The sequence below is a fragment of the Panicum virgatum genome, chromosome 7K, assembly GCF_016808335.1.
Source record: "Panicum virgatum strain AP13 chromosome 7K, P.virgatum_v5, whole genome shotgun sequence".
Taxonomy (NCBI): Eukaryota; Viridiplantae; Streptophyta; class Magnoliopsida; order Poales; family Poaceae; genus Panicum; species Panicum virgatum.
Window position 1 is genome coordinate 49,513,502 of NC_053142.1, and position 23,866 is coordinate 49,537,367.

Here is a 23,866-nt window from a genome sequence, read left to right on the forward strand (position 1 = left end):
GACCAGAGTAGGCCCGGCCGGTGGAAGCAGACCCAGAGGATGCAGTCGAAGCAGAGGCAGCCGAACGTCCTTGGCCCCAGAAGTTTGATGCCGTTGCCGCATCCATGCGAGTGCCGGCCCGACGAACCTGGGGCGCTTGCAGTTCCTGGCGGAATGGCCCACCTCCTCACAACGGAGGCAACGAGAAGGCTGGGTGCAGCGCGAGGCAACGTGGTCGTAAGCAAGGCAATTGAAGCATCTTCCGACCAAATCTGCAGGCACCGGCCGACGGGTGTGAGGGCGATGAGGGGACGCGCCGCCAAACGAGCACGGCGCTTGTTGACCACCCTGCGGAATCCGTCCTCATCCACCTCAGGATCCGAGTGCGACTGGGGGGGGGGGGCGGGTTTGCAGACGACCGGCGGGCGTCAGCCATGAAGCCGCCCGAACCGCGAGCGTGAGAAGTGGATCTGCGGCGACCTTCAGCAGCCACCCCCTTCCCCTTAGGCAAGGAGCAAGGGGGCAGCCAGTTTAGCTCCTCATCCTCATCCTCGGAGTCGGACAGCAAGCTGAAGCAGATGCCCTCAGGAGAAACATCTGCCAGGTGAGAGGGACCCGCACCCGGGGAGGGGGAGAAGGGGATGGCGTTGGGATTGAGTTGGTGACGCAGATCCGACGCGGATCTGACACCCGAGCGACCAGCATCCTTGGGGGGTGATGGCGGAGGGTCCCCCATTGAGAGTGCAAGAGAAGGGGAGGGAGCGTAGATCTGAGCGTCAAGGCAGGAGAGAGCGGTGACGGGGGCTTGGGAGCTGCCAGATCGGTGGGGGACCGCCGGCAGTGGGGCTGGTGGCCGCCGGGACCGGGTGGCCGCCGGCGGGGTCTTGGGGTGGGGTGGAAGACGCTACAGAAAGCTCCGTCCGCGGCGTGCGCTCCGTGAGTCTCCGCCGATGGCATTGTCGCCCGGCAGGGTCTCAGCAGCGCCCGGAACGCGGCCGTGCTCCGTCCGTTAAGCAACTTTCATGAATTATTAAATGCCTGTAAAGTTGAAACTAAGTCTGCTAAAGTGACTGCTGTACGTGGTTTGATTTCTTCAGTGTTTAATTCACTCATATTGTTCGGGATTTTCCAGGTGCAGAGGCCGATGGCAGTGGCGCTTCTGTTGTGTAGGGCGGGCATAGCGAAGGGGAAGAACTCAAAACTATTAGAACAGACCCATCGCGTCCATTTATTTATTCAATGGTTTCTGCTTTAGCCCAGATACAACACTTGGAAGGTATTTCCCCCCGTGCTGAAACACTCCTTGAGACACACTAGCATGAACAAACAGAGGTATTTGGTCTGTCAGTCTTCCGGCCGAGCTGACATTCATTCTGTCACCACTCAACATTTCCTCGACGCGCAAGGTGGGACCGTGGGAGACGCACCGGAGGGACTAGGGTGTTCGGGGCATAAAATATCATCTTTGATTCTCCACTCTGTCTGTCTTCACCCCCTGTTAATGGAAGCTGATTTAAGCACTGAACTAACCATACAAAAAAAAAGCGCAGACTGTTTGTACGAGAGACTGACCCGGGCAGTTATTGCCCTATAGTACAAAGATCAAATATGAGGGGGGGGGGGGGGGGGGTACGAGTAACAGTAAAGGTAAGCAAACCAGTCATGACGTCCCCCGTCGTGGGTTGCCACCATAGCTTTAGCCGGAAGCATGGATCTCGTCTTCTTGATGTGGGAGGTTGCATCACCCGCTGGTGATCCCTGTGACTGCAAGAGCTCTCGGGATGCAACAAGGCAGAACAGCGTGCTAGCAGTACTGAGCCACAGGAACGCTAGAACAAATACTAGCCGGCCAGCCATTCTTCCGAAGCGTATCTGGTGTTCTGCAATGAGAATAAGGTGCCCCCTGGTCCATATATATAGTGGATGCGTCAGGATGTTCATTCAAAAGTTTGGCAAGAGAACGTCCTTAGTTAAATGATGTTCCCCCAAAATATATCGTGGAAGTTTGGCATGTCTACGGAATCAGTATCTCCTAGCCAGATACAGTTTGTCATGCACTGCAGTAAAGCTAATATGCACATATCTTCCTGAGAAGAACTTAGACGGAAGATTTTATGACGAGGCACCAATGGCATGTAAATATTGCTGCTAATCTTGGACTCATAATTTGCACAGACAGCATTTTTGTGCTTCAAAAAATGGCATGTAAATCCTCCAGTACCATACACTCCTAAGACCGTAAAGCACAACAGAGCCATGCAACAGTATGACTTCAATTTTCTCATTTCGCGAATCAAATTATATTTCTTCATTCTGGAATTGCACGGCCAGTTATGCTGAGTTATACTTATGCCACTAATACAAAGAGCAACAGTAATCTTGCTGAGGGGGTGGACATCGGGCAATTGGACATCGGGCACAATCCAAGTTCCGGCTAACCCAGAAGAAGAGATTGAGGATTGGTGGAAGAGAAGCCTGGAACTTCTACCACAGGTGCAAAAGTGATCGGTTGCTGCAATCCAAATGTATACTGCTTGGAATCTTTGGAAGGAAAGGAACAGGAGGATCTTTGAACAGAAGACATTGCAGCCACTACAAGTTTTTCAGCTTATCAAGGAAGAGGTCAACCTTAGAAGGGCTGCCTGTGGCACCCCGAGGGGGATTTAGCTGTAATCATGAGTCGAGGAGTTCATTTTGTTTCATGTAATCACAATTCACAACCCTTTGTTTTAACTGTAAACTTTGTTTTCTCTCTTAAATGCATCGGCAGTGCTCCTGCCTAGTTGTTCAAAAAAAAAATCTTGCTGAAAAAACCCATAACAGATCAGCCAGCCTCAGGTCAACCGAACTAATAATGTGCATCCAGCTCGGAATCTAAACAGAAATAAAGATCAGCCAAATCAAACGACCTGAACTTTTTTAGTTGTATACTTTTGTGCAAGTTCCCGTTATTTGCCTTACCACTATCTGAAACATTTGCACTATGCTGAGGAGAGCTTCCTGTTCCAATGTGCCGTCCGCCATCAGGAAAATGCATAGATGTTATGGAACTACTGTCTGGTACCATGTGTTTTGCACTTTGGTTGAGGAAAAAAAGTGAGACAACTATAGTTTCTTTTCTGTTGTATCTAGTTGGTTAATAATTATACTGTTGCAAAGTTTGCTTTGGCTTTGACGAGAGCGCCGTTGCTAGCTATCGCTTTTGTGCGTACCCTAATGCAGGATCAGAGCAGGTCATCCGACTATCAGAGTCATCCCACCTTCACAAATTTATTAGACGTAGCACTACACTAGCATGAGGTCCGTAGCAAGATATCTCGTGAGTCATGACGATGTCCAGTTCACTATGGTTGGCGTCTCTATTTAAGCTGGTGCTAACTCCATTTCATCCAACCAAACTACAGCGGCTACTTTCTTTCTCCAGTGCTGTCAAAACATGCCGACCATGACTTTCAAGCTGCTTCCACATAGCCCTGGCAGGCTACCCCACTAGGAACCGTTGAAAGTTTGCACTTGCTTACTGGTAGGTTAAAATATGGGAAAAAGTCTAAATTACTCCGCTAAACTATAGCCAAAATTTGGATAACCCCATAAACTATTGTTTGGTTCATTTTACCCCTCAAACTATGCACTTTGGTTCAAATTACCCTTTAATATAATTTGTCTTTTTCATTTCTCCTTGCATAGATGGAGTCTTAAGCTGAAATTTTACAAGATGATAGTACACATCATAACACATCTTTAAAAAAAATACATCATAATTTTTTATTATCATTTTGATAGGTTACAATTTTTAATAATAAACTAATCATTGGCGTTCAAAATTATATGAAAAATAATGATGAAAAATTTATAACAAATTTTTTAATGTGTATTGTAATGTCCACTACAACTCTGCAAAATTTGAAAATAAAATTCAACTTGTGTATAGAGAAACAAAAAAGACAAAATGTATCATGGGGTAAAATGAACTAAATTGCATAGTTTAGAGGATAAATTGAACCAAGTTATAGTTTACGGGGTTATCCAGACTTTGGTTATAGTTTAGGGGAGTAATTTAGATTTTTTCCTAAAATATGTGCAGGTAAACTGCTGATTTTTTTTAAAAAAAGTCCATGTCTGGATATTAAGGAACAACTAATAAGTACAAGAGAAGCAATCGATAGTTCAACTTAAAAGATGATGGATACTCAGAATCTCTGTGAAGAACTGGCATATCTCTGTAAAGCTTCATTTTTAAGAAAGCAGAGAACAAACCCACAGAAGTGGAGTAATGCACACATACCACTTTATTCATTGACAAACAAGGACGAGCTGACAACCACCTGGGTTGATGGTACCTAGCGTGCAACAAGGTGAGATAATCTAAAGAGAGAGATCGGCTAAGTCAAATGATCTTGAAACCGCCTTGTACCATGAGTCAGCTCTCTTCTTCCTGTGATCCTCGTCCAATTTTGGGCGGAAGATTGTTGTGTTCTCCTTGTGCAAGCCCGCGAACACCTGCTCCTTTGTCCAGACTCCAGCAGCTAACCCAGCAGCATATGCAGCTCCAAGGGCTGTTGTCTCTATATCAGCGGGTCGGACAACAGGGCTTCCCAACAAATCAGCCTGCAGGTGGGTGCTTAAAACACATTATTTGTGCTGTGATGAAACTTAAAGAAAATTCTTGATTCCCCCAAATTAAAAGAAGAAACTCATGTCTTGTGGGATGCAAGTGGGTACCCATTGGTGTTTTTGGGTTTGTCATTTTAGTTCATTTTCTCTTCCAAACTAATTACGTAGCATGCCATTCTAGTTCATTTTATCAAATTTTGGGTCGACCCAATAACTCAAAAACGGTGGGACTTGCATCCTTACTTGTGCAGCTTTCTATATTCTACCTGCAGTTCTATCTACAGATAATTAATGCAGAATTTTACACTGACGAAGCTACAGCAGAGTGCTGTTACTGCTGTTCTGAATTCTGAATGACAAGCATGCCTTAGAGAAGCAGGCACTCATTTTCTTACAATATAAAGATTGGTGTTTTAAATACTCGGCCTAAATTCCAAATGGAAATAGGGACACTATTATGCATCAATATCCTACATTTGTCCATTTTCAGCAAGGCGTACTAGGCCTAAATTTCAAATGGAAATAGTCAACTAGGGACACTATTGTGCATCAATATCCTGCATTTATCCATTTTCAGCAAGCCATAGGTGCAACTATAGAAAAGCGTTATTAAAAAAAGATTATTGTGAATTTTTCAGGTGATGTAAAATTTAGATAGTGATGTTACTTGCTCTGATTCAGAATTTCAGACTTGATACTATGTGAAACATGTATTCATATGTGTGAGATAATAGATGCTTCATTAAAATGTACTGCTATTTTATTTGTTTTTATATTTCGTAAAGCAACTTGGAAGGAGAAATTTTCCTTTACCTGTATCTGCATAAGAAGATTATTAACGGTAGCACCACCATCAACACGCAACAAGAACTCCCCTTCTGCGCTCTTTACTTCACCTGCCTCTCCGGCATCCTTGTGCATGGAGCTGAGGACATCATTCACCTGAAAGCACATACTCTCAAGTACCGCTCGAGCAATGTGGCCCTTATTTGTGAATCTTGTGATTCCAATGCAGATCCCCCTTGCGTCATCCCTCCACCATGGTGCAAACAACCCATTGAATGCTGGCACAAAGTATATGCCACCTGAATCTGGCACAGTTTCAGCCAACTTTTCAATTTCAGCTGCTGTCTGAATGATTCCAAGACTGTCCCTCAACCATTGAACTGCTGCACCTGCAATTGCAATGGATCCTTCAAGAGCATAATTAGTGGGTGCAGTTGGGCCAAGCTTGTAGGCAATGGTGCTAAGAAGACCATGGGAGGACTGGGTAGGCTCTTCCCCTGTGTTAAGAAGGATGAAAGCACCAGTCCCATATGTGCTTTTCGCTTCACCCTTTTGGCATAGCTGCCCAAGCATAGCAGCATGCTGATCTCCTAGACACCCTGAGATGGGGACACCTGACAAGGGGAACCCGTCGGCAACCACACCAATTTTCTCTGAATTACTGATTATTTTTGGTAAAATAGCTGCAGAAATTCCTAACACATCAAGTGTTGGCTTATCCCAATCAAGTGTCTTAAGATTCATGAGCATCGTTCGAGATGCATTTGAGCAGTCAGTGACATGCTGCCCACCAGCAACACCTCCTGTAAGGTTCCAGATCAACCAGGTGTCTATTGTGCCAAATAACGCGTCACCAGTTCGTACTGCATCCTTGACAGCATCCACATTTTCCATCAACCATAATAACTTCGTAGCACTGAAATAGGTACTGATTCGCAACCCACATGTCTCCACGAAGTGGGTTCTACCGCCTGACAGCTCACTTTCCATTCTCCTGGATATTTGAAGTATGATAAGAACTTGAGAAGACTCGACGATACCAAGATGTTAACAGAAAATGAGTGATGGATAAAAAGAAGACCTGCAAACAGGGCTTGTGCGAGCATCCATCCACACAATGGCATTGTACAGTGGAAGGCCAGTGGACTTACTCCACATAACAGTGGTTTCTCTCTGATTTGTGATCCCAATGGCCTTCAAGCCAGCAACAACATTGTATTTACCATCTTTGGCTTTGTCAACTGCCTCCTTCATACACACCTTCACAGTCTCTATAATCTCCATAGGGTCATGCTCAACCCACCTTGTAGTTCACAATAAACAGAACAATATCAGAGATCATGACCTAAATGAAAATAAACTGACAGCAAAAGAAAGTGAAATTCATACATATTACATTAGCTCAAACCAAATGCATAAAAAAGCATGACAAAAGGTATGGTGTATTTTTCCTTTTACAAATCCACATATAAACGGGAACAATAATAATGAAATGAAGAAAATATGTGGCATTCCTATAAATCTACAAAAATTACAGGTATGAACAATCTGTCCAAAATTACAGGTATGAAGGTCAGCAATCCTGAAAGTTCATCATGATAGTAAAGATAGTACTATGTTTGGAGCGGAATAATTAGTTAGACATTATTCCAAGAACAAGGTAAGGGTAACTGATAAGGCACTGAATTGATCTAGCACAAAAAGAGTTCGACCTCACATGAATTCTTTTGGAACTTGTGGTAATATGTTTTTTAGAATAATTCTCGCTGTAGTATGTACTATGTAGGAGTAAACATTACCCAATGATCATCTAAGTTTCTACTCATAAGTTCACAAGAGCACCACATGGCCGTAGTTGCAAATGGATAGGACACTAATTTGCCAATTAAGTCATCAAAGTACATATAACTGGACAAACATGTGACTAATACAGGTCTTAAACGTCAATAGCGAACTTTCAAGCAATTAAATCAAAGAATTAGAACCGCAAAGCTGTCATCTCTAAACTAGCAACTCCTTAATTCCTCCCGAGTCAACCAACGGTCCAGAATTGACCGAGATCACACACCAAGCAAACACGCTACTCAACCGATCCCCACCCCCGAGAGAACACGATACGCGCCCAGGCGCGCCCACACTCACCCTGCCTCGGGGTAGTGCTGCTTGAACTCGAGCTGGTGCGACGCGACGGGCATGGCGTGGCGGTCGTAGACGATGAACCGGGTGCTGGTGGTGCCCTGGTCGATGGCCGCCACGTACACCTCCTCCCCTTCCCCCGCCATGATCCCTCTCGCCGGCGCAGCGAGGCAGGACGGAGATCGGCAGTGGAGGTCGGGAGCAGCGGCCGCCGAGTGTGGAGGGAGGACCCGAGGCGGCGTCAAACAAATCGGTGGCAGTTGGGAGCTGGACCCCGGGGAGGCGGAGAGAGCGAGAGTTTATAGGCGGGGGGACGGATCCGACTGGGAAGGAGACGGGGAGAAGGTGGGCGGGGAAGTCAATGGCCGTCGAGTCAAGATGCCAATGGATATCCACCATCCATACCTATACTGTTTGGGGAGGGTATGGATTACCCGTTTCAGTGCGGATACGGATAGAGTATGCGAGGATAATATTTATTTTACTTGTTATCCGGGATACCACGCCAATCCGATCGAATCCGGGCGCCGCGAGCAGCGGCGATGACGGCCATGGAGACGGTGGCGGAGCTAGCACTGCGCCTGGACAGCTGCCTCGCGCGCTACGAGCCGCTGGCGCTCCTCGCGCTCCTCGTTGCGCGCCTCGTCCACGCCGCCACCAGCGCCGTCGCGTACCGGGGCCTCGTCGTCATCGCCGCCATCAAGACCCCTCTCCGCGCACTCTTCCTTCCTTCCCTGTTGCTTGATTACTCACGCGGTCACGCCTGCCTGGTGGCATGCACTAGCTATCCTTCCTTGTTGTTTGATTCCTCACGCAGTCACGTCTGCCTGCTGGCATGCACTAGCTAGCATTGCTTGATGCTCATCCCTCTCTGATGCTCTGCTCTGCTGCTCTGTGATACGAGTGATGAAGAAGCACAGCAGCATCACGAGCTCGCCGATTGAACCCTTGTGTTGTACTCTATTTTTGATTAATTGGTTTTGGCATATCGATTACAAGCTCCACAGCGATAGAGTAGCGGGGGAGCCCTCCCTTTGCGGCTAGCCGGTGGAGTGCTTAGACTTCTTTTATCCATTGGGTATACCCACATCTATTGGATAATTACCCTTATATTTGGGAATAGGTAATATGAGGATGGATAATTACGGGTATGGGCATGGGTTTAACCGCAGCTTACCAACGGCAACGCGACCGTCGAGCTGTCTCCACTGCTCTTCCCTATCCGCTCCGCGCCTCGCGCTCGCCGCTGGCTCCGCGCCGGTATTCTTGGCGTCCGCGCCCCGAAAAAGCTGGGATTTTTTTTTTGAGATATCGTCGGCTTGGGGTTGCTGACTGGCTGTGATTACCTGATTGGTCTGTCCACGGCGACGGACAAACCGTGCAGCAGGCGATCACGGGGATTATCCTAAAAACAATGGCGTCTAAGCATCGGATTAGTTCGTCGTGTGTTGCTGTTGGATTGGAGAACGGGCTCCTGCCGAATCTTATCCGGATGAAGACGAGCTGAGATCGCATCTTCAGCTCAGCGTCATGAGCATTGGCATCCCGAGCCCGTGCTGCCGATTGCTACTTGCGGGGGGAAGCGTGGCAGACTGGCAGGTGCACGAGAGTCCATGGACTTTGCTTGCTGCAAGTAATGCCAGTGTGTGTCTGGATCGGAATTAAAATAGGGGAGATGCAATCATTTTCCAAAACAAAAGAAAAATTCAGGCTGTTCTTCGCTATCAGTCTCATAGACGGTCCGTCAATTCGCATACTTGACAGTTGACACTGAGAGTTGCCTGATTTACCTTTTCAAAAAAAAAAAGAGTTGCCTGATTGGTTCACGAGTCAAACCTGCCGCAGGCGGCACGGATCCTCCGCTCTCACGCCAAAGCCCGTCGTGACCTCCCGTTTTCAAACTCTTTTGGTATACTTTTTTGCACGTTCAGAAGAGACACTAGTAGTTTGGTACCGAGTACGTGACAAAAATCAGGACGAATCCACATAGGAAGGGCAAATTTAGCTGGAAACACCGCGGAACTCACAAGTTATAGCCAAATTTCGTCGAATCCTGCAAGGGTGCAGAGTTAGCATTCAGCGATGGAGACAGACAGCGCATTCAGCGAACCTTGTCTGCACTCGGCAGAAGGTACGTCAGAGGCAACAATTGGGCATGGAATAGGATAGCGTAGAATGGGCAAAAACATTATCTTGTTGAACCACTTCTCTGAAGTCTGAACTTGTGAAGGAATACAAAATATGCAGGCCCCGTGGCAGTGCAAGCTGCAAGCGTCGGCGAGCACACAAGAATATGGCTGCTACCGTCCTGCTCCGCTGGATCTTGTCTGATGCAGCCGAATCCGATCAGATGGCGGCAGTTCATTGGCAGAGCTCCGGCGAGACCACGGCGACAGGGTCTCCCAAAAACATGCCTTTGCGTCCGGCAACCTGTACAGATCAAGGGCTCGCTCAGCATCTACGGCGAATGAAGAGGGATGATGGTGATAAAACTGCGGAATGATTTGGGAAGTGGTGGGTGGATATTATTAGCTGGGAGAGTTGCACCAAACTCATCGGTGCCTGCCTGCCATGACTGCCGTGCATTATTTTTATTCTCTATTTTTTTAGGACAAATTTTCGACAGCACCAAGTCTAGCATTAAGGATTCACAGAATGGGCCATAGACGGGCTTACAATGGGCCAGCAACGTGTAAATGAGATAGCAGGAGGACTCTACCACAGCACAGCAGTTTTCTGCTCGAAGATGCTGAAACTAATTCATACAAGAACTTGAGCCCTTAACGCATTCCAACACTTGATCTCGTCTTAGTGCCGGAGTTTGAAGGCGATCTTGCAGTTGCAGACTAGCACCGCCGTGCACCTCACGGAGCTCGTCGGCCGGGGGTGCACGGTGACATCCAGTAGTCTCGCGTCAGGCTTGCCAAGTGGTCTTGGAGCGAGCTTGATCAAGACGTCAGAGTGGGGAATCTGCCTGCTCGCATTGCCACTTACTCCACAATAGTGCATTATCCAAACGGGACGTGCAGGAGCTCCTCCGCCTTGAACTTCTTCCATTCACATCTCCATTGATAAGATCACGTTAATGAAAAGAGAAGTCTGAAGTCGACATGGCTGACCTGACATAAACGTCAGATGGTCGATCGGGTGCCACGGGAATCAATGTGTCAAGGAAGGGCGAGCTGTCCTCAACTTGATCATCATGGTGCGGGGCTCCGGGCAGCAGATGGTAACCACGCAGAAATCGACACCCACCACCGTCCGCCGTCCACGCATCCGTTTCCTGACATGATGAAAACATGCCGGAATTCAACATGAAACAGCTGCATATAAGTAGCACCTGAAAGATCGATAGGAGCGAACGCAAAAACATTTTTCGATCAGTCTTTCCATGAGCTATAGCCTAGCAGCCAAAAAGATGAGCAGCTACATTCAGACCATGCTTTGCATCCTGTGCACGCTGCACTCAATGTTTCACATGGCATGCGGCTGCGTCGCCGAGGAGAGGGTTGCTCTTATGCACGTTCGATCTTCGTTGGTGAAGGCAGATTCCATAGTCCCTGATTCATGGGGACAGAGCGGCGACTGCTGTTCTTGGGAAAGGGTCACATGCGACGGCAAGGTCCCTCGGGTGTCAGGTCTTGACCTTAGCAGCATGTATGCTCCCCAAGGGAACTCTATCACTGGAAGTGAGTGCTGGAAGCTGAATTTGACGGTTTTCTCTCTATTCCGTCAGCTTCAGCTGCTGGATTTATCTTGGAATCACGCTTGCTTACAAAATCTTGATGGTATGTACTCCCTCTATTTTTATACATGTCGTATTAGGTTTGTCCTAAATCAAATTTGGCAAACTTTGACCAAACTTATAGAAAGAAAGAAATAATAATATTTACGATACCAAATTTGTTTTATTGAATTAACCACGAAGTATATGTTGATAGTGCATATGTTGTATAGTATAGTTGTTGCTATATTTTCCTATAGATTTGGTCGAAGTTACTCAAGTTTCAGCTTCAGCTTTCCTATAGATTTTACGTGCAAGCGATTATTACCTTTTACCAAAGCAGCTTATTCATAACTCGTGGAAAGCTCCGATCCTCAGGTCTTCAAGGGTTGACAAAGCTCCGGTATCTCAACCTCAGTGCCAACAGTTTCGTTGGGAATGATACCATGGGATCACTCGGCAAATTGACATCTCTTGAAGTCATAAATCTTGTTGGAAGCAATATCAGCGGTACTCTTCGAAATACAGGTACAACAATACTAAGTAAACATTCTTTTATGTGGGTGTTCCTTGCATTAATTATACTACATGTGTATGTAACAGCTTTCAAAAATCTCAAGCACATGCGAGAATTGCATCTAAGATCCAATCAATTGAGTGGAAGCATCCCATCATCCTTATTTGAGCTTCCACGCCTTGAATACTTGGATCTTTCAGAAAACCTCTTCCAAGGGCATATACCTATGAGCTCATTTGCAAATATTTATTCAGCACTACGGGCTCTAAAGTTATCTGGAAATAATTTAAGTGGAGCATTTCACTTTTTCTGGCTAAGAAACTGCACCATGCTCGAGAAGATTGACCTGTCCGGAAACAGTGATTTGTCTATTGATGTGAAGTTTCATGGACTAGCACCTACATTTCAACTGAGATCACTAGTGCTTTCTGGGTGTAAAATTGATGACAGCATCATTGAGGGACCAAATTTCCTAGGCACGCAACATCATCTGCAAATGCTTGATTTGTCTCACAATAACCTGACAGGAAGTGTTCCCAATTGGATCTTTGCAAACATAGCGACTCTTGTTTATCTGAACATTGCAAGTAATTCACTAGTAGGATCAATAGATCCAATGTGGCACCACCAATCTGCTCTCGAAATGATCAACATCTCTAGTAACCATTTTGTCGGACAGCTTCCAACCAACATCAGCTCAGTGTTTCCAAATTTGGAAGTCCTAGTTGCTTCTAATAATATCATTTCTGGATATCTGCCGCCATCATTGTGCAACATTAGCAACATCCTAATTGTGGACCTCTCAAACAATAAATTTACAGGAGAGGTCCCAACTTGCTTATTCACTGATCGTCCCTATCTAACAATCCTGAAGCTCTCAAATAACAATCTTGGAGGTTTGATTTTTGGTGGGGTTAGTCATTTGTCCGTAGAGGCAATATACCTTAGCAGCAATAAGTTTGAAGGAACACTTCCTAACAATCTCTCAGGTAACCCGGTAATTATGGATTTACATGATAATAAGTTGTCTGGCAAACTCGATACTTCATTTTGGGGTCTTTCACCTCAAGTTTTGAGTGTTGCTAGTAATAACTTAAGTGGGGAGATTTATCCAGCTATTTGCAAATTAACTAGTCTTCAGATTTTAGATATGTCAGACAACAACTTTGTAGGGTCTACACCAAACTGTGCTGGTGAGCTACAATTGTATTTGCTAAACATGTCTCGGAACTCCCTCTCAAGATTCTCCCGTGGTTTCTTCAACAGCTCCTATATTACAGTTCTGGACCTAAGATATAATCAGTTCCACGGCAGTATTGATTGGATACACAGCCTTGCTCAAACTAGGCTTCTTCTATTGGGTGGGAATAGGTTTGGGGGCCAAATCTCCCCAAACATATGACATCTCCAGTACTTAAATATAATTGACTTATCAGACAACAGAATTTCAGGTTCCATACCACCCTGCATCGGTGTCATCTCATTCGGATATCATGCAGATGACCTTGATTTTCAGACCTTGTTCAGCTATATTTACTTCGGAACCGGGTTTTCTAGAATGGACAATGATGATCCACCTTTCATGTATGACACTCCTTATGACCTGCAAGGCTTCACCTTCTCGACGAAAGGGAATATCTACGCATACAGCCGTAACTTCTTCAATCTGATGTTCGGCATTGATCTATCTGGAAACATGCTGTCAGGAGAGATTCCTTGGGAGATAGGGAATCTGACCCGTGTCAAGTCCCTCAATTTGTCAAACAACCACTTTAGTGGCAGAATTCCAGCATCACTTGCAAACATGAGCGCCGTAGAAAGCTTGGACTTATCCCACAATGAGTTAAATGGACCAATACCTTTGCAGCTGTCTCAGCTATGGTCGCTGGAGGTGTTCTCGGTGGCCTACAACAACTTGTCCGGATGCATACCGGACTCTGGCCAGTTTGCCTCGTTTAGCATGGATAGCTACATAGGCAACAAGAACCTCCAAAACTTGTCACTTCTGGGGAATGTGTGTTCTGGCTCTCCCGGGTCAGGTCGTGCTGCCCCTGCACCGGAAAATGTGGATGAGACGCCTGATGATTTGATCCTTTATGTGGTTTGCGCGTCATTTGTGCTGGCATTTTGGGCCACCATTGCATTCTCCTTTTCCCATCCATGTGGACGCGCAGTCATGCTCAAATTGTAGATTGCAGCATTGGCATTAAGTCGCCACCAGCCCACCAGCATGGAAACAGAGTGACAATCGTGAAATGCTATAGCAGTTACCTAGCCTGCCTTTGCAAACTGGATTTTCTTGTCCCTGATAAACATATATCAATTATTCAGTAGGAGCCTGCTGCTCATGCACCGTTTTTTATATTCTTTAAGGAAAGATTTTTTTTGTTTGAAAGAACCTTTTTTTTCCCTGAATCCTGCTTGAACCTGAGGTCGAGCCTGCGCCATAATTCGCCACAGCTTGATCAAGACGTCAGCCTGGGGAATACTCTGCCGAATTTTTTTAAAATAATATTATTTTAATAGTTAATTGCAGAATTAAATACCGAAATAGAAAAATTGCAAAAATAGGTGGCTGTCGGCTATTGAGTAGCCGACTAGCCACTTATCGGCTACTGAGGAGCCGACTTCCAACGTGGCTCCCCGGCACCCCGCGGCCATTTTGACCGCGTACGCGGGGGGCTATCGGCGCCTAGTAGACCTGTCGGCTTCCGAAGAGCCGACTAGCCTTTTTTGGCCGACAGCCTAGTCGGTACGACTCCCCAGTCGGCCCAATAGACCTATCGGCTATTGGGAAGCCGACAGGTCCCCTGATTTGCGCAATAAGGACCTATCGGCTATTGGGGAGCCGACAGGTCCCCTGATTTGCGCAACCCAGCAACCTAGAAACGAAATTTTAACTTTCCAGTAAACGAATTTATTTTTATACTGTGATTTTTTTGGACAGTTGATCAAAAATATATTTCTTAAATTTCAGGCTGCGACTGCTGATCCTCTGCAGCAGAATTTTTAGGAGGCCAATCGGTTTCAGCGACCACCTCAGCTGCAGGACCAACATGGCTACTCTCGCCTTGAGTTTCGTTAGCCAGTTGTTGCTCAACGAGCACAATAAGGGGGAATTTCATTTTGTTCGTAGCCATATGAACTAATGCACGCCAACATTTCGAGTTGCTCAACTTAATTCCCACCGCCAACCGTGCTCACGATGCCTTGGAACAACACCACTAACTTTTATCGTCCAGTGGCTTGGGTCCACTTGCAGAAAATTATGCAACCAACTTAACAGATCCGCATGTCGCATGTGCAATGGATTGGTCACAGTTGTATCTATGTACTGAAACTGACTCAAATCTACTCCGTAGTCACAATAATCGATGAATCCATTGCCATAATGAACTCTTATATTTACTATTTCAGAACTCATCCTGGTAATGCATTAGATGATGGTATGTTAGATGTAACATCCTTAAACAATTTTTATATAACCCAACCGCGAACAAAGAATGACGTTATAAAACTAATTCAAATAAAATCAGTATTCCTATGCAATAATTATACATAATCACAATACAAATAACGACACATAATCATGAACTTCAATTTCTAATAATAGCTATGGAAAAGTCATTTCACCGGTTCAAAACAATGAACAAACGGGTGCATACAATCATGTGCTTCCAATGTAGTTATAAAACTGCCTTCAAAATCTCTCACAAACATCAAGTAAACAAAGTTAATTATCAACGCATTCAATCATGTGCATACAATCTATTGGTTTCAATTTCCTAGAAGCACATCATGTTATTGTAACACTTTAAAGAACTAAATTACTGTCATTCCTACACTACACGACGGCGTCCATGACAAACCTATAATAAACTAATCTAAGTGTAACTAAACTGTAATTAAATAAGACTTAATTAAATATTTCACCTTCGATCGATCGATGGAGTTGTCGGACTTGCGAGAGTTGTCGGACTTGCGGGAGCCGAAGACGGAGCCGCGCCTTGCAAATGGGCGGGGCGGGGCAGCCCTGCAGCCGCCCACGGGCGGGGCGGGGCATCGGCCCCCTGCAAAGCCCCCACACCCGGGGCAGCGAGGGAGGGGCGGCAGCCCCCTGCCTCCCACGGGCAGAGCCGCGAGGGAGGAGCGGCGCCCCCTGCTGGCGCGGCCGCGGTAGACGGCGGGGCAGCGACGGCGCTGGCGGGTCGGGGGGGCGGAGGCGCTCGCGGGGGTGAGGGGCTCCGACGGCGTCGAGGTTCGGGGAGGCCCGGTGATGGGGCAGGCGCCGGCGGTGTGGCGGGCCGGGGACGGCCGGTGGAGGGGCGGCGGCGGAGCTGGCGGTGGGAGACCGGCGGCGGGGGCTGGAATCTCGATCTAGGCGGACGGTCAAAGTGAAAGGCATGGGTTAAGTGCCGACAGATCTGTCGGCCCTTGAGGGGCCGACTAGACCCTAATCAGGCCGATAAGGCCTGTCGGCCCCTCAGTGGCCGACAGGTCCCCTTGTTGGGCCGACTGGGCTTGTACGCCGACAGACCACGGTGGCGGGGGCCCGATTCACAGTGGTGCAACTAGTCGGCTATGGAGGAGCCGACTTGTGCCTGTCGGCTACCCAAAAGCCTATAGGACAGTAGTCGGCTCCTCAAGAGCCGACATACACCTATTTTTACAATTTTTCTATTTTAGTATTTAATTCTGCGATTAACTATTAAAATAATATTATTTAAAAAAATCATACTCTGCCTGCACACTGCCCAGTGCCACATTACCGCTAACAGGATGCATTATCCAAGTGGGACTGGTGCTGCACTTCTCTCTCCCCTCTTTGTGCTAGAAGTCTAGAACCGTAGAACGTTATGGAAGCAGGGTGTACATAATGAGGAAAAAAATTGTGTGGACACCGGGCGCACCCCACCTCCTGTGCGACCCCATCCCGGATGCCGTTCCTCTACGATCTGACGGATGGCACTCAAGATGCAGGCGGGGTGGGTTGCGGGCTGCCCGCCGCGGGTCCGCACCTGCCGCAAACGCATATGCAGTCTCAAGTGGCGGCCCTCACGCGTCCGCTAGTTTTTGTGGGCTCTGTGGCAACCCGCATATGGCCGCATGCTATCAACGAGTGTCTTTGCAGAAGTACGATGGTCGAAGGTGCAAGCAAGCTCATGGCGCCGCGGGCAGCACGACGACGCCCTAGCCGTGTGCAAACGCGACGATGACGATTGACGAGCTACAGCTCACCTAGCTCACGGAACACCGCCATGGAGCTGGAGCGTTGCCTGGTCCAGGCTGAGTCTGAGTCTGATCGCCGCGGCATTCGCGTGTCTTGGCAGCTCGCCGAGGAGCTGCGGCCCCGGACCGGAGGCGGCGCCACGGGCGGTGCCGCGGCGAACCGGAGCCACGCGTCGGCATGGGCCCGCATCGGCCAGCGGGCGGTGCTGATCTCCAGCGCGTCGATGCAGGTGCTGCCGCCACCAACGCGCCGGGCGAGTATCGCGTTGACGATGGCGTTGAACTGCTTGCTGTCCCGCGGCGCGACGTCCTCCCTTGACGCGAAGCGGAGCGCCGAAATGGACTTCCAGAAGTGGCGTCAGCGCCTGGAGAGCGCGGACGCGGGTTTGCGATGCGCCGCTGGGTATATCCGCGAGGACCTCTTCAGCTATGCGGGTTTGCGACGCGGGTTAGGTGGGTTCATGGTGCGGGCTGGCCCAGCGGGTTCGCGGCAAAGCCCGCGCCGCTTGCATCCTGAGATGGCACAGTGAACGGCTCGGCTCCGTCAGGGGGATCGGCTTGCGCGCAACCTCGGCTCGGTGAATCGAATAGCGAGCGGTGGCGGCGGCGGCGGGACACTTCACGGCGTTGCGGCGAGCGAGGAGCTGGTGGAGCGGGAGAAGAGCGGCCTCGGCGCTGCCCACTCCCACTGGTGCCCCCTCCCCGGTGATGCTGTCCCTGCCTGGCCTCGGCACCTTCGCCCTGGCCTCCGACTCCGCGGCGGACTCCGGCCGGCCCAACGTCTCCTGCGGCCAGCTCCCCTCCGCCACGCCCCCGCTTCCTCCAGTGCCTCCACACCCGAGCGCACGAGGCCTCGCTGCCGGCAGCCGCGCCCCCGAATTTCTGAGCGCCGCGCTTGCCATCACTGCCCCCTGATTGGTGAGTTATTAGGCGGTGTCAACGTGAAGAGGTCTCTGAATTCTGTAGGACTCGCGATTTGCTCGATGGCTAGCTGATCGATTGCCATACAACGCTTGTCCTGCGTTCTTACGTTTTCTTGTGATCTTTGTTCAGGAGGAACACTGAGAAACTGGTGATCGTACAAATGATTTCTGCTGTTGCCTGAATCCTGTGAATGAGATATCCTTGTACGATTATGGTGGAACTGTCCTGCTGTTCAGCTTCATTCAGAAATTCGAAGATAGTCATAAAAACATTGTGGAATCGAATTGCTTTAGTTCCATTCACGTAGCAACAAATTGCGTTGTGCTGGCATTCAGTTTTGTTTCCTGCATTTTTTTTTTGATACGAGGATAACCCCATTTCCATTCGAAGTTTCCTGCAAATTAAATGATGTGGGTGATGTTCATGCTTTTGTTATCTAATTGGCATTGATGTGAACTATGAAACATTGTGGAATCGAGTGATGTATGAATTTCGATTTTGACTTAATAAGACTGTTGTCTGTTGATAGTGATCTGACAATGTGTGCATCAACCTTGTTGCTGCAGGAATCGGGGACCATGTACGAAAAGGATTCCACCAGAACAGCAAAAAGATGAACTGGGATTCTAGAATGCTGATCTCACGATGTGTGCATGAATCATTTCAAGGCTGAACCACATCCAGCCTGGTGACTCACCAACCAGCAGCTCCTCCAAAACCTGGAAATTGTAGAGTGTAGTTAGGAAATTGTACAGTGTATGTGATGTTCATGGAACTATACATAAATTATTCATGCTTCTCGTAGTGAACTTCTCAAATTGTACAATGTAATGTATGGATGTATTACAAAAAAAGATATTATTCTGAAATAAATATGGATGTTCTTGAACATGAGATTTTCTCTCATTTGTTGGAAAATAAATAACTGTTGACTGGGATCCTTCTTTGCCCACATACAGAATGTTGAATTATTGTCTCGGATACTTCTTTTCTTGCAAGTATTGACAGAACATTGAGAACAATTACTGTTGCAATAAAACCATATATTTTAGGCCACAAATTTCGGTTGCATTTTCTGAAAATACTGTAATAGTACTCACTCTCCTAACTGATAACAACTCTGCTTTGATTTCACCAAAGGAACTCCACGATGCACACAAAAAGAATTGCAAGCTCCATATTACAAGCTCTGAAATAAGCTATCTGAAATAAGCAATCAAATAACGCGAGGCACAAAAACGCGAGAGAAACATGAAGCGAATTAGCAGCGTCACCTGGCCAGGTAGGGCTTCGCACGGGTGACGTGAACCGCCGCTTGATCCCCTTCGCCCGTCGCCGGATAGGGCCTCGCGTCCGTCGCCGAACTGTCGCTGCACGCGAACGCCAGTTAGGGCTTCAGCCGAGGCTAGGAAAAGGAGGCGAGCCGAGCGAGCGAGTTTAGCGGAAGCCGAGCGGGCGCCTTGCGTTGCGCGGGAGCAAGCGGGAGCCGAACTGCAAGCGTCTGCAGGGTCGTCCGATTGGAAAAGGCGAGCATCGGGCGGGCGGGGGGTCGCACGGGGCGCCCGGTGTCCACCCAATTTTTTTCCTAATGAGCTGCCTCTTTGCCCAAAACTGTTTTACAAATGAGCTGCATACTGTATTCAAAATTAAAAAATGTTTGGGAGTCTGTATTCACACTTTTTTCCTCCTCAAGGATATATGACGTTGACATCACATTTGATCCGCACTCCATCAGAGCAGGACCTTACTACACACGCAAGCCTCCAGTCAGGACTATAAGCTGCTAAGTAGTCAACAACCAAAGCACCACTATGTACGATAGCTGCAGGAGGGTACTAATTCCTCCTCTTGCTTGTTCTTGATGACCTTTTACCCTTGCCTCCAGAATCTGAAACCGTAGGAAGTGGCACCAGCGTACCACCCTTGACACCATCGTTCTTCTCTATTGACTTCTGCAACTTAATGGAAAACTTGAAATCCTTTATCTGCAACGAAATTTTTTCACAACATCCATTAACGAGTGGCCCTTGTACTACCACTGAACTAGTAATATAGCCCCTGAAAAGGAATACTTTACAAGAAAAATAATGACAAGCACCTGTTCTTCCAGATCACGAATTGTTTCATCCTTCAACTTCAACTGTGTTCTTTCCCTGGGAGTGCATATTTATCGATTAAACAAAAAAAAAAGGAAAAGTTGGTCTCCGGGGAAAAAATAATAGAGCCAGCAACCTTTTCACCAAACTAATACTTAAAAATATACTTATGATGCCATCTATAATACAACAGTATTATTTATGTATTATTTCTGTTTTTAAAACCATAATCATACCATTTCTTCTTTGCAAAGAAGGTATCAAACATACCTTTCCTCAATATCTCTTAATGTCTGACGCCACATGTCTTGGCTCCTAGTGAGTTTTTCATTCATCTGCAAGAGAGAGGCAGAAAATTTACGCCAATGCAGGGAGTCAAGAGTTTGAATGCTAACAACTAGTTGGGCTTGATAAACATGCATGAGACAAAATGCTCACATCTGTAACTTTCTTTTTCTCCACCATTAGGTTCTCAAGCTTATCTTGGAGCTCTTGAAGCTTATCATTTACAGCTTTGTCAACAGCTTCAGAAATGACACGTTCCTTGTTTCTTTTAGCCTCAGATAAAAGGCCCTCATAATACTGTGAATATGAACAATATGGCAGATGAACGCATGAGAGAAACTGCAAATTCAACAGGCTAACGAAGTTCATACAACCAATAGCCAAAAAAACTTAGAAGGTAAGTTGAGTGCACCTCTCTTTGAGTTTCAAGTTGACTTGCCAGGAGCCGATTGTACTCATCCACAATCTATAAAGAAGAGCATGCACATAATTTGTAAAAAGAGATGGAGTAAATCAAATCAAGTGAATTTAAAATTCTTACTGTTTCAGCTTTGCTGCTGAACATAGCTCCACCCATGTCGGAGTCATCATCGCACGAGCAGTTCACACAGTCATCCCCAGAGTATTTACATTTTGACTTGAACTTAGCATGCTTTGCATCACTTTTTGAGTGATTCAATCGATGGACAAAACTGTCACCAACATAATCCCAAACACGCTGTGTTTCCAAATCTAGTGAATAACAGTGCTGAGTGTCTTTCCAGTGCTGTTTTGCATGGCCTTCTTGATACCTAGAACATGGGGAACCCAATAAGGGCAAGGTTAACTGGGCAGGTAGAAAGAGGTTGAACTAACCCCCAAGCTGTGTATATCAAAATTCTTCTGATGACAACAAATGTCCCACATCATTATAACTGTATGTCTTTCCATCTAGCAGTCTGACCACTAAGTAATTATGCACAATACTTTAACATGAATACCCATCAGTCATTACATCAGACAATAAGTCAGTAGGTAATGGCATACCTTCCGCATCCAACAAAACCGCAAATCACACATATCCAGAGGTTTCTGGAGGTTTGGCAAACAGAGCAAGTAGAATCTTCAGACTGCTTCTGACAAAACTGACATACCTGAAATGGAAACAGCTATGGGTAAAGGCAGAGCTCATGCTGAAGAAAGTTTTGTATGTGATAATGGAAGGAAATAGTTCTCGATACACTGGAGGCAATCAGGATTCAGGAAACTCTATAATATTTCGAGTTTGAATACTGATAATAATTTGGAGTACATAAGGAGCGGTTGCTTTTTAGTTGCAGTGTTATATGATCCATGTATGTCAGTATAATGTCTCTAGGAGTACTTCTGTCATGACCATTCAATATTTGCCCCCCTTGCAGTGCAATTACTTGCTAGAATATACATGGAGACAGAGGTAATGCTACAGTAATCAGTATTGAACTATTGATATGCCCCTGCCACTGGAAGTTCCTAGTGGGTGCCTAAGATATCAAAATATCAAATTGACACGTGTAAGCTGCAAGGTCCCAAGATTCTTAAAGAAATGTTATATCTGAACAGTTATATAGTTCCAACCAGAAATTTACCATTCAGCAAAGAGACTATCCAATTAACATGACTAGACATTTTGTATGATGTAGTTTTCATTGCAATTGCAAATCCAGTGCATTTATAAATCACACAAGGAAAGAATAACAGCAACAAAAGATTTTGTGTTGCCCTAGAAGAGCAAATGATGAAAAGAGCAAAACAACCATTTATTACCGGACAAGATGAATTGACCCACACTGAAACACATGAACACTGGAAGGAGTGATCACACGTAGTTGCCAAAATCCCACTGATGTCTTGATCCAATCTTTCTGAACAATTAACACATAAAGATGTCAGAGAATAGTTAGGCATGCAAGACTAAACAAGACACATAAGTTAAACAACAACAGACAAAATATGAGAAGTGAAAATAACAAATGAAGTGTTGCATCAAATAGAAAGGTATTTAAAATCCAAACTATGGCCGGGAAAACAGAAAGTTAGCATCTATTTGTGAAAGTGCCATGTGTGCACATATTGTTGGTTAAACAACACAAGACATAAAACCAGTTTTTTTTTTCTGAAAACATACTTGGATGCACATTTTGATAGAACGTGATCAATATGGGTATCAAACTGTCGATCCTAGTAGGTTAGAGAACTGCACCCTGAAGGCAGCTCTAAAGTACTTTGTCAAAATTGGTAGTCATTGGAAAAACTTTAGGAATAAGGTTATTAGTTAAGTCTCAAGCAAATACAACTCCGTAGACAGATAAGTTTAAAAGTTGCAGGACTTTCAACCTCAGAGATTAAGTTTCCAAGCATAAAACAGAAAGTGCCTAAATCTCTTCATTAGAAATCTCTTCAGAGGCATACGATAAATCTCTTCATCAGAGGTCACAACAAGAATTCAAATGTGATATTTGCACGTGATTGTGAATTTTACTTCAAAGCCCGGAAGCAAAATAAATAGGAAAAAGGTAAGATCACCTATGCAAACAGGGCATATGGGAAGTTCGGTGGATCCAACCGGTGGAGTTGTGGCAACCTCCGAGGAGGGTGTATACTGCACAGCTGCTATAAACAGAACATGGCAAACCTCTCCCTACACCATGGAACAAGAGTAAATCAGGCGCACTTCCCAATTTAGCAACGGTCTTGCACATGATCAGCAAATAAAACTGAAATCCAATTGACAATATTAGCAACCTCCGAGGATGAGAACCTCCAGCCATTGAGGTCCAGGTAGAACCCATCAGCGCTCTTCTGATCCTCAAAATCCACTAGGACACTGTACCGGTCCTCCACTCCATCATCCCTGCAGGATACAAGAGCGTGGGAAAGTAAATCACAAGCAGAGAGTGGCGCAATTTGCTTCAAGGAAAGCGACAGCCGAAAGCTCACCTGACGAAACGGATGTCTGACGCGCGCTCGAGGTAGGGGCCGCAGAAGCGGACAAAGTCGTCCGGCGAAACGCGCGTCGGGACGGCGAGCACCAGGAGCTGCGTGCCGCGCCATGGCTGCAAGTGACAGGAGGGAACTAGACGTAAGCGCGCCAAACAACGAGCACGCGAGAACTAGTAGAGAGAAACCGAGGGAGAGCAGTTACCGGGAGAAGCGAGTCGGAGGCGGGCTGCGGGGCGGCCGGCCCGGAGGAGGAGGACGAGGTGGCGGCGACGGCCGAGGCGTAGGAGGAGGAGGTGTTGGAGGTGGACGACGACGAGTGGTAGAGGTGGATGACGCCGCGGGTGTGGTGGATCCTAGGGCTTCGGGCGGACGCCGCGGAGGTCGCGCCGGGGAGCTCCAGTGGAGGTATGGAGGACGTGATGGTGGAGGCGGGAGGGTGGCTGGAGATCGGGGAGAGTGGGTTGGAGGTGGCGCCGCCGCTGGTGCCGACCTCGTCGGCGGCGACGGCGGCCGGGGAGGCGGGGGCGGTGAGGAAGTCGACGGACTGGATCCGCAAGACGAACATGGTGGCTGGGCTCGCTGGGCTTTTGGGCCCTTTCCCCTTCTTTTTGGCTG

General features: G+C 47.0%; 2 protein-coding genes, 1 long non-coding RNA gene and 1 pseudogene across 3 annotated transcripts; 1 reads left to right on the forward strand and 3 right to left on the reverse strand.

Moving 5' to 3' along the window:
* Positions 1 to 4,142: 4,142 nt before the first annotated feature.
* On the reverse strand, positions 4,143 to 7,888 carry LOC120641973 (glycerol kinase-like). Its single transcript, XM_039918327.1, has 4 exons — positions 7,522 to 7,888; positions 6,461 to 6,682; positions 5,407 to 6,373; positions 4,143 to 4,587 (listed from the first exon to the last, which is right to left on the reverse strand). Exons 1-4 carry the CDS (start codon positions 7,659 to 7,661, stop codon positions 4,345 to 4,347), a joined length of 1,572 nt encoding a protein of 523 aa, XP_039774261.1. The 5' UTR covers positions 7,662 to 7,888; the 3' UTR covers positions 4,143 to 4,344.
* Positions 7,889 to 10,836: 2,948 nt separating this feature from the next.
* Positions 10,837 to 14,932, forward strand: LOC120641974 (annotated as a pseudogene).
* On the reverse strand, positions 14,167 to 15,949 carry LOC120641975. Its single transcript, XR_005662462.1, has 2 exons — positions 15,690 to 15,949; positions 14,167 to 14,246 (listed from the first exon to the last, which is right to left on the reverse strand). It is a non-coding gene; the product is annotated as an uncharacterized LOC120641975 (long non-coding RNA).
* Positions 15,950 to 19,521: 3,572 nt separating this feature from the next.
* On the reverse strand, positions 19,522 to 23,866 carry LOC120641976 (BRAP2 RING ZnF UBP domain-containing protein 1-like). The gene is made up of 12 exons (XM_039918328.1): positions 23,454 to 23,866; positions 23,249 to 23,364; positions 23,054 to 23,162; positions 22,835 to 22,949; positions 22,076 to 22,173; positions 21,317 to 21,423; positions 20,832 to 21,081; positions 20,703 to 20,756; positions 20,444 to 20,587; positions 20,276 to 20,340; positions 20,008 to 20,062; positions 19,522 to 19,894 (listed from the first exon to the last, which is right to left on the reverse strand). The coding sequence occupies exons 1-12, from the start codon at positions 23,814 to 23,816 to the stop codon at positions 19,745 to 19,747; spliced, it is 1,626 nt and encodes a 541-aa protein (XP_039774262.1). The 5' UTR covers positions 23,817 to 23,866; the 3' UTR covers positions 19,522 to 19,744.

Coding starts and splice junctions, on each gene's coding strand:
- LOC120641973 (XM_039918327.1), bottom strand. CDS start 7,661: ATGGCGGGGGAAGGGGAGGAGGTGTACGTGGCGGCCATCGACCAGGGC. Junction 6,683..7,521: donor CAGCACTACCCCGAGGCAGG/GTGAGTGTGGGC, acceptor GTGAACTACAAG/GTGGGTTGAGCATGACCCTA. Junction 4,588..5,406: donor ATCTTCTTATGCAGATACAG/GTAAAGGAAAAT, acceptor ACCCACCTGCAG/GCTGATTTGTTGGGAAGCCC.
- LOC120641976 (XM_039918328.1), bottom strand. CDS start 23,816: ATGTTCGTCTTGCGGATCCAGTCCGTCGACTTCCTCACCGCCCCCGCC. Junction 21,424..22,075: donor GGGTCAATTCATCTTGTCCG/GTAATAAATGGT, acceptor TTTCCATTTCAG/GTATGTCAGTTTTGTCAGAA. Junction 20,588..20,702: donor AACTTGAAACTCAAAGAGAG/GTGCACTCAACT, acceptor TCATATTCACAG/TATTATGAGGGCCTTTTATC.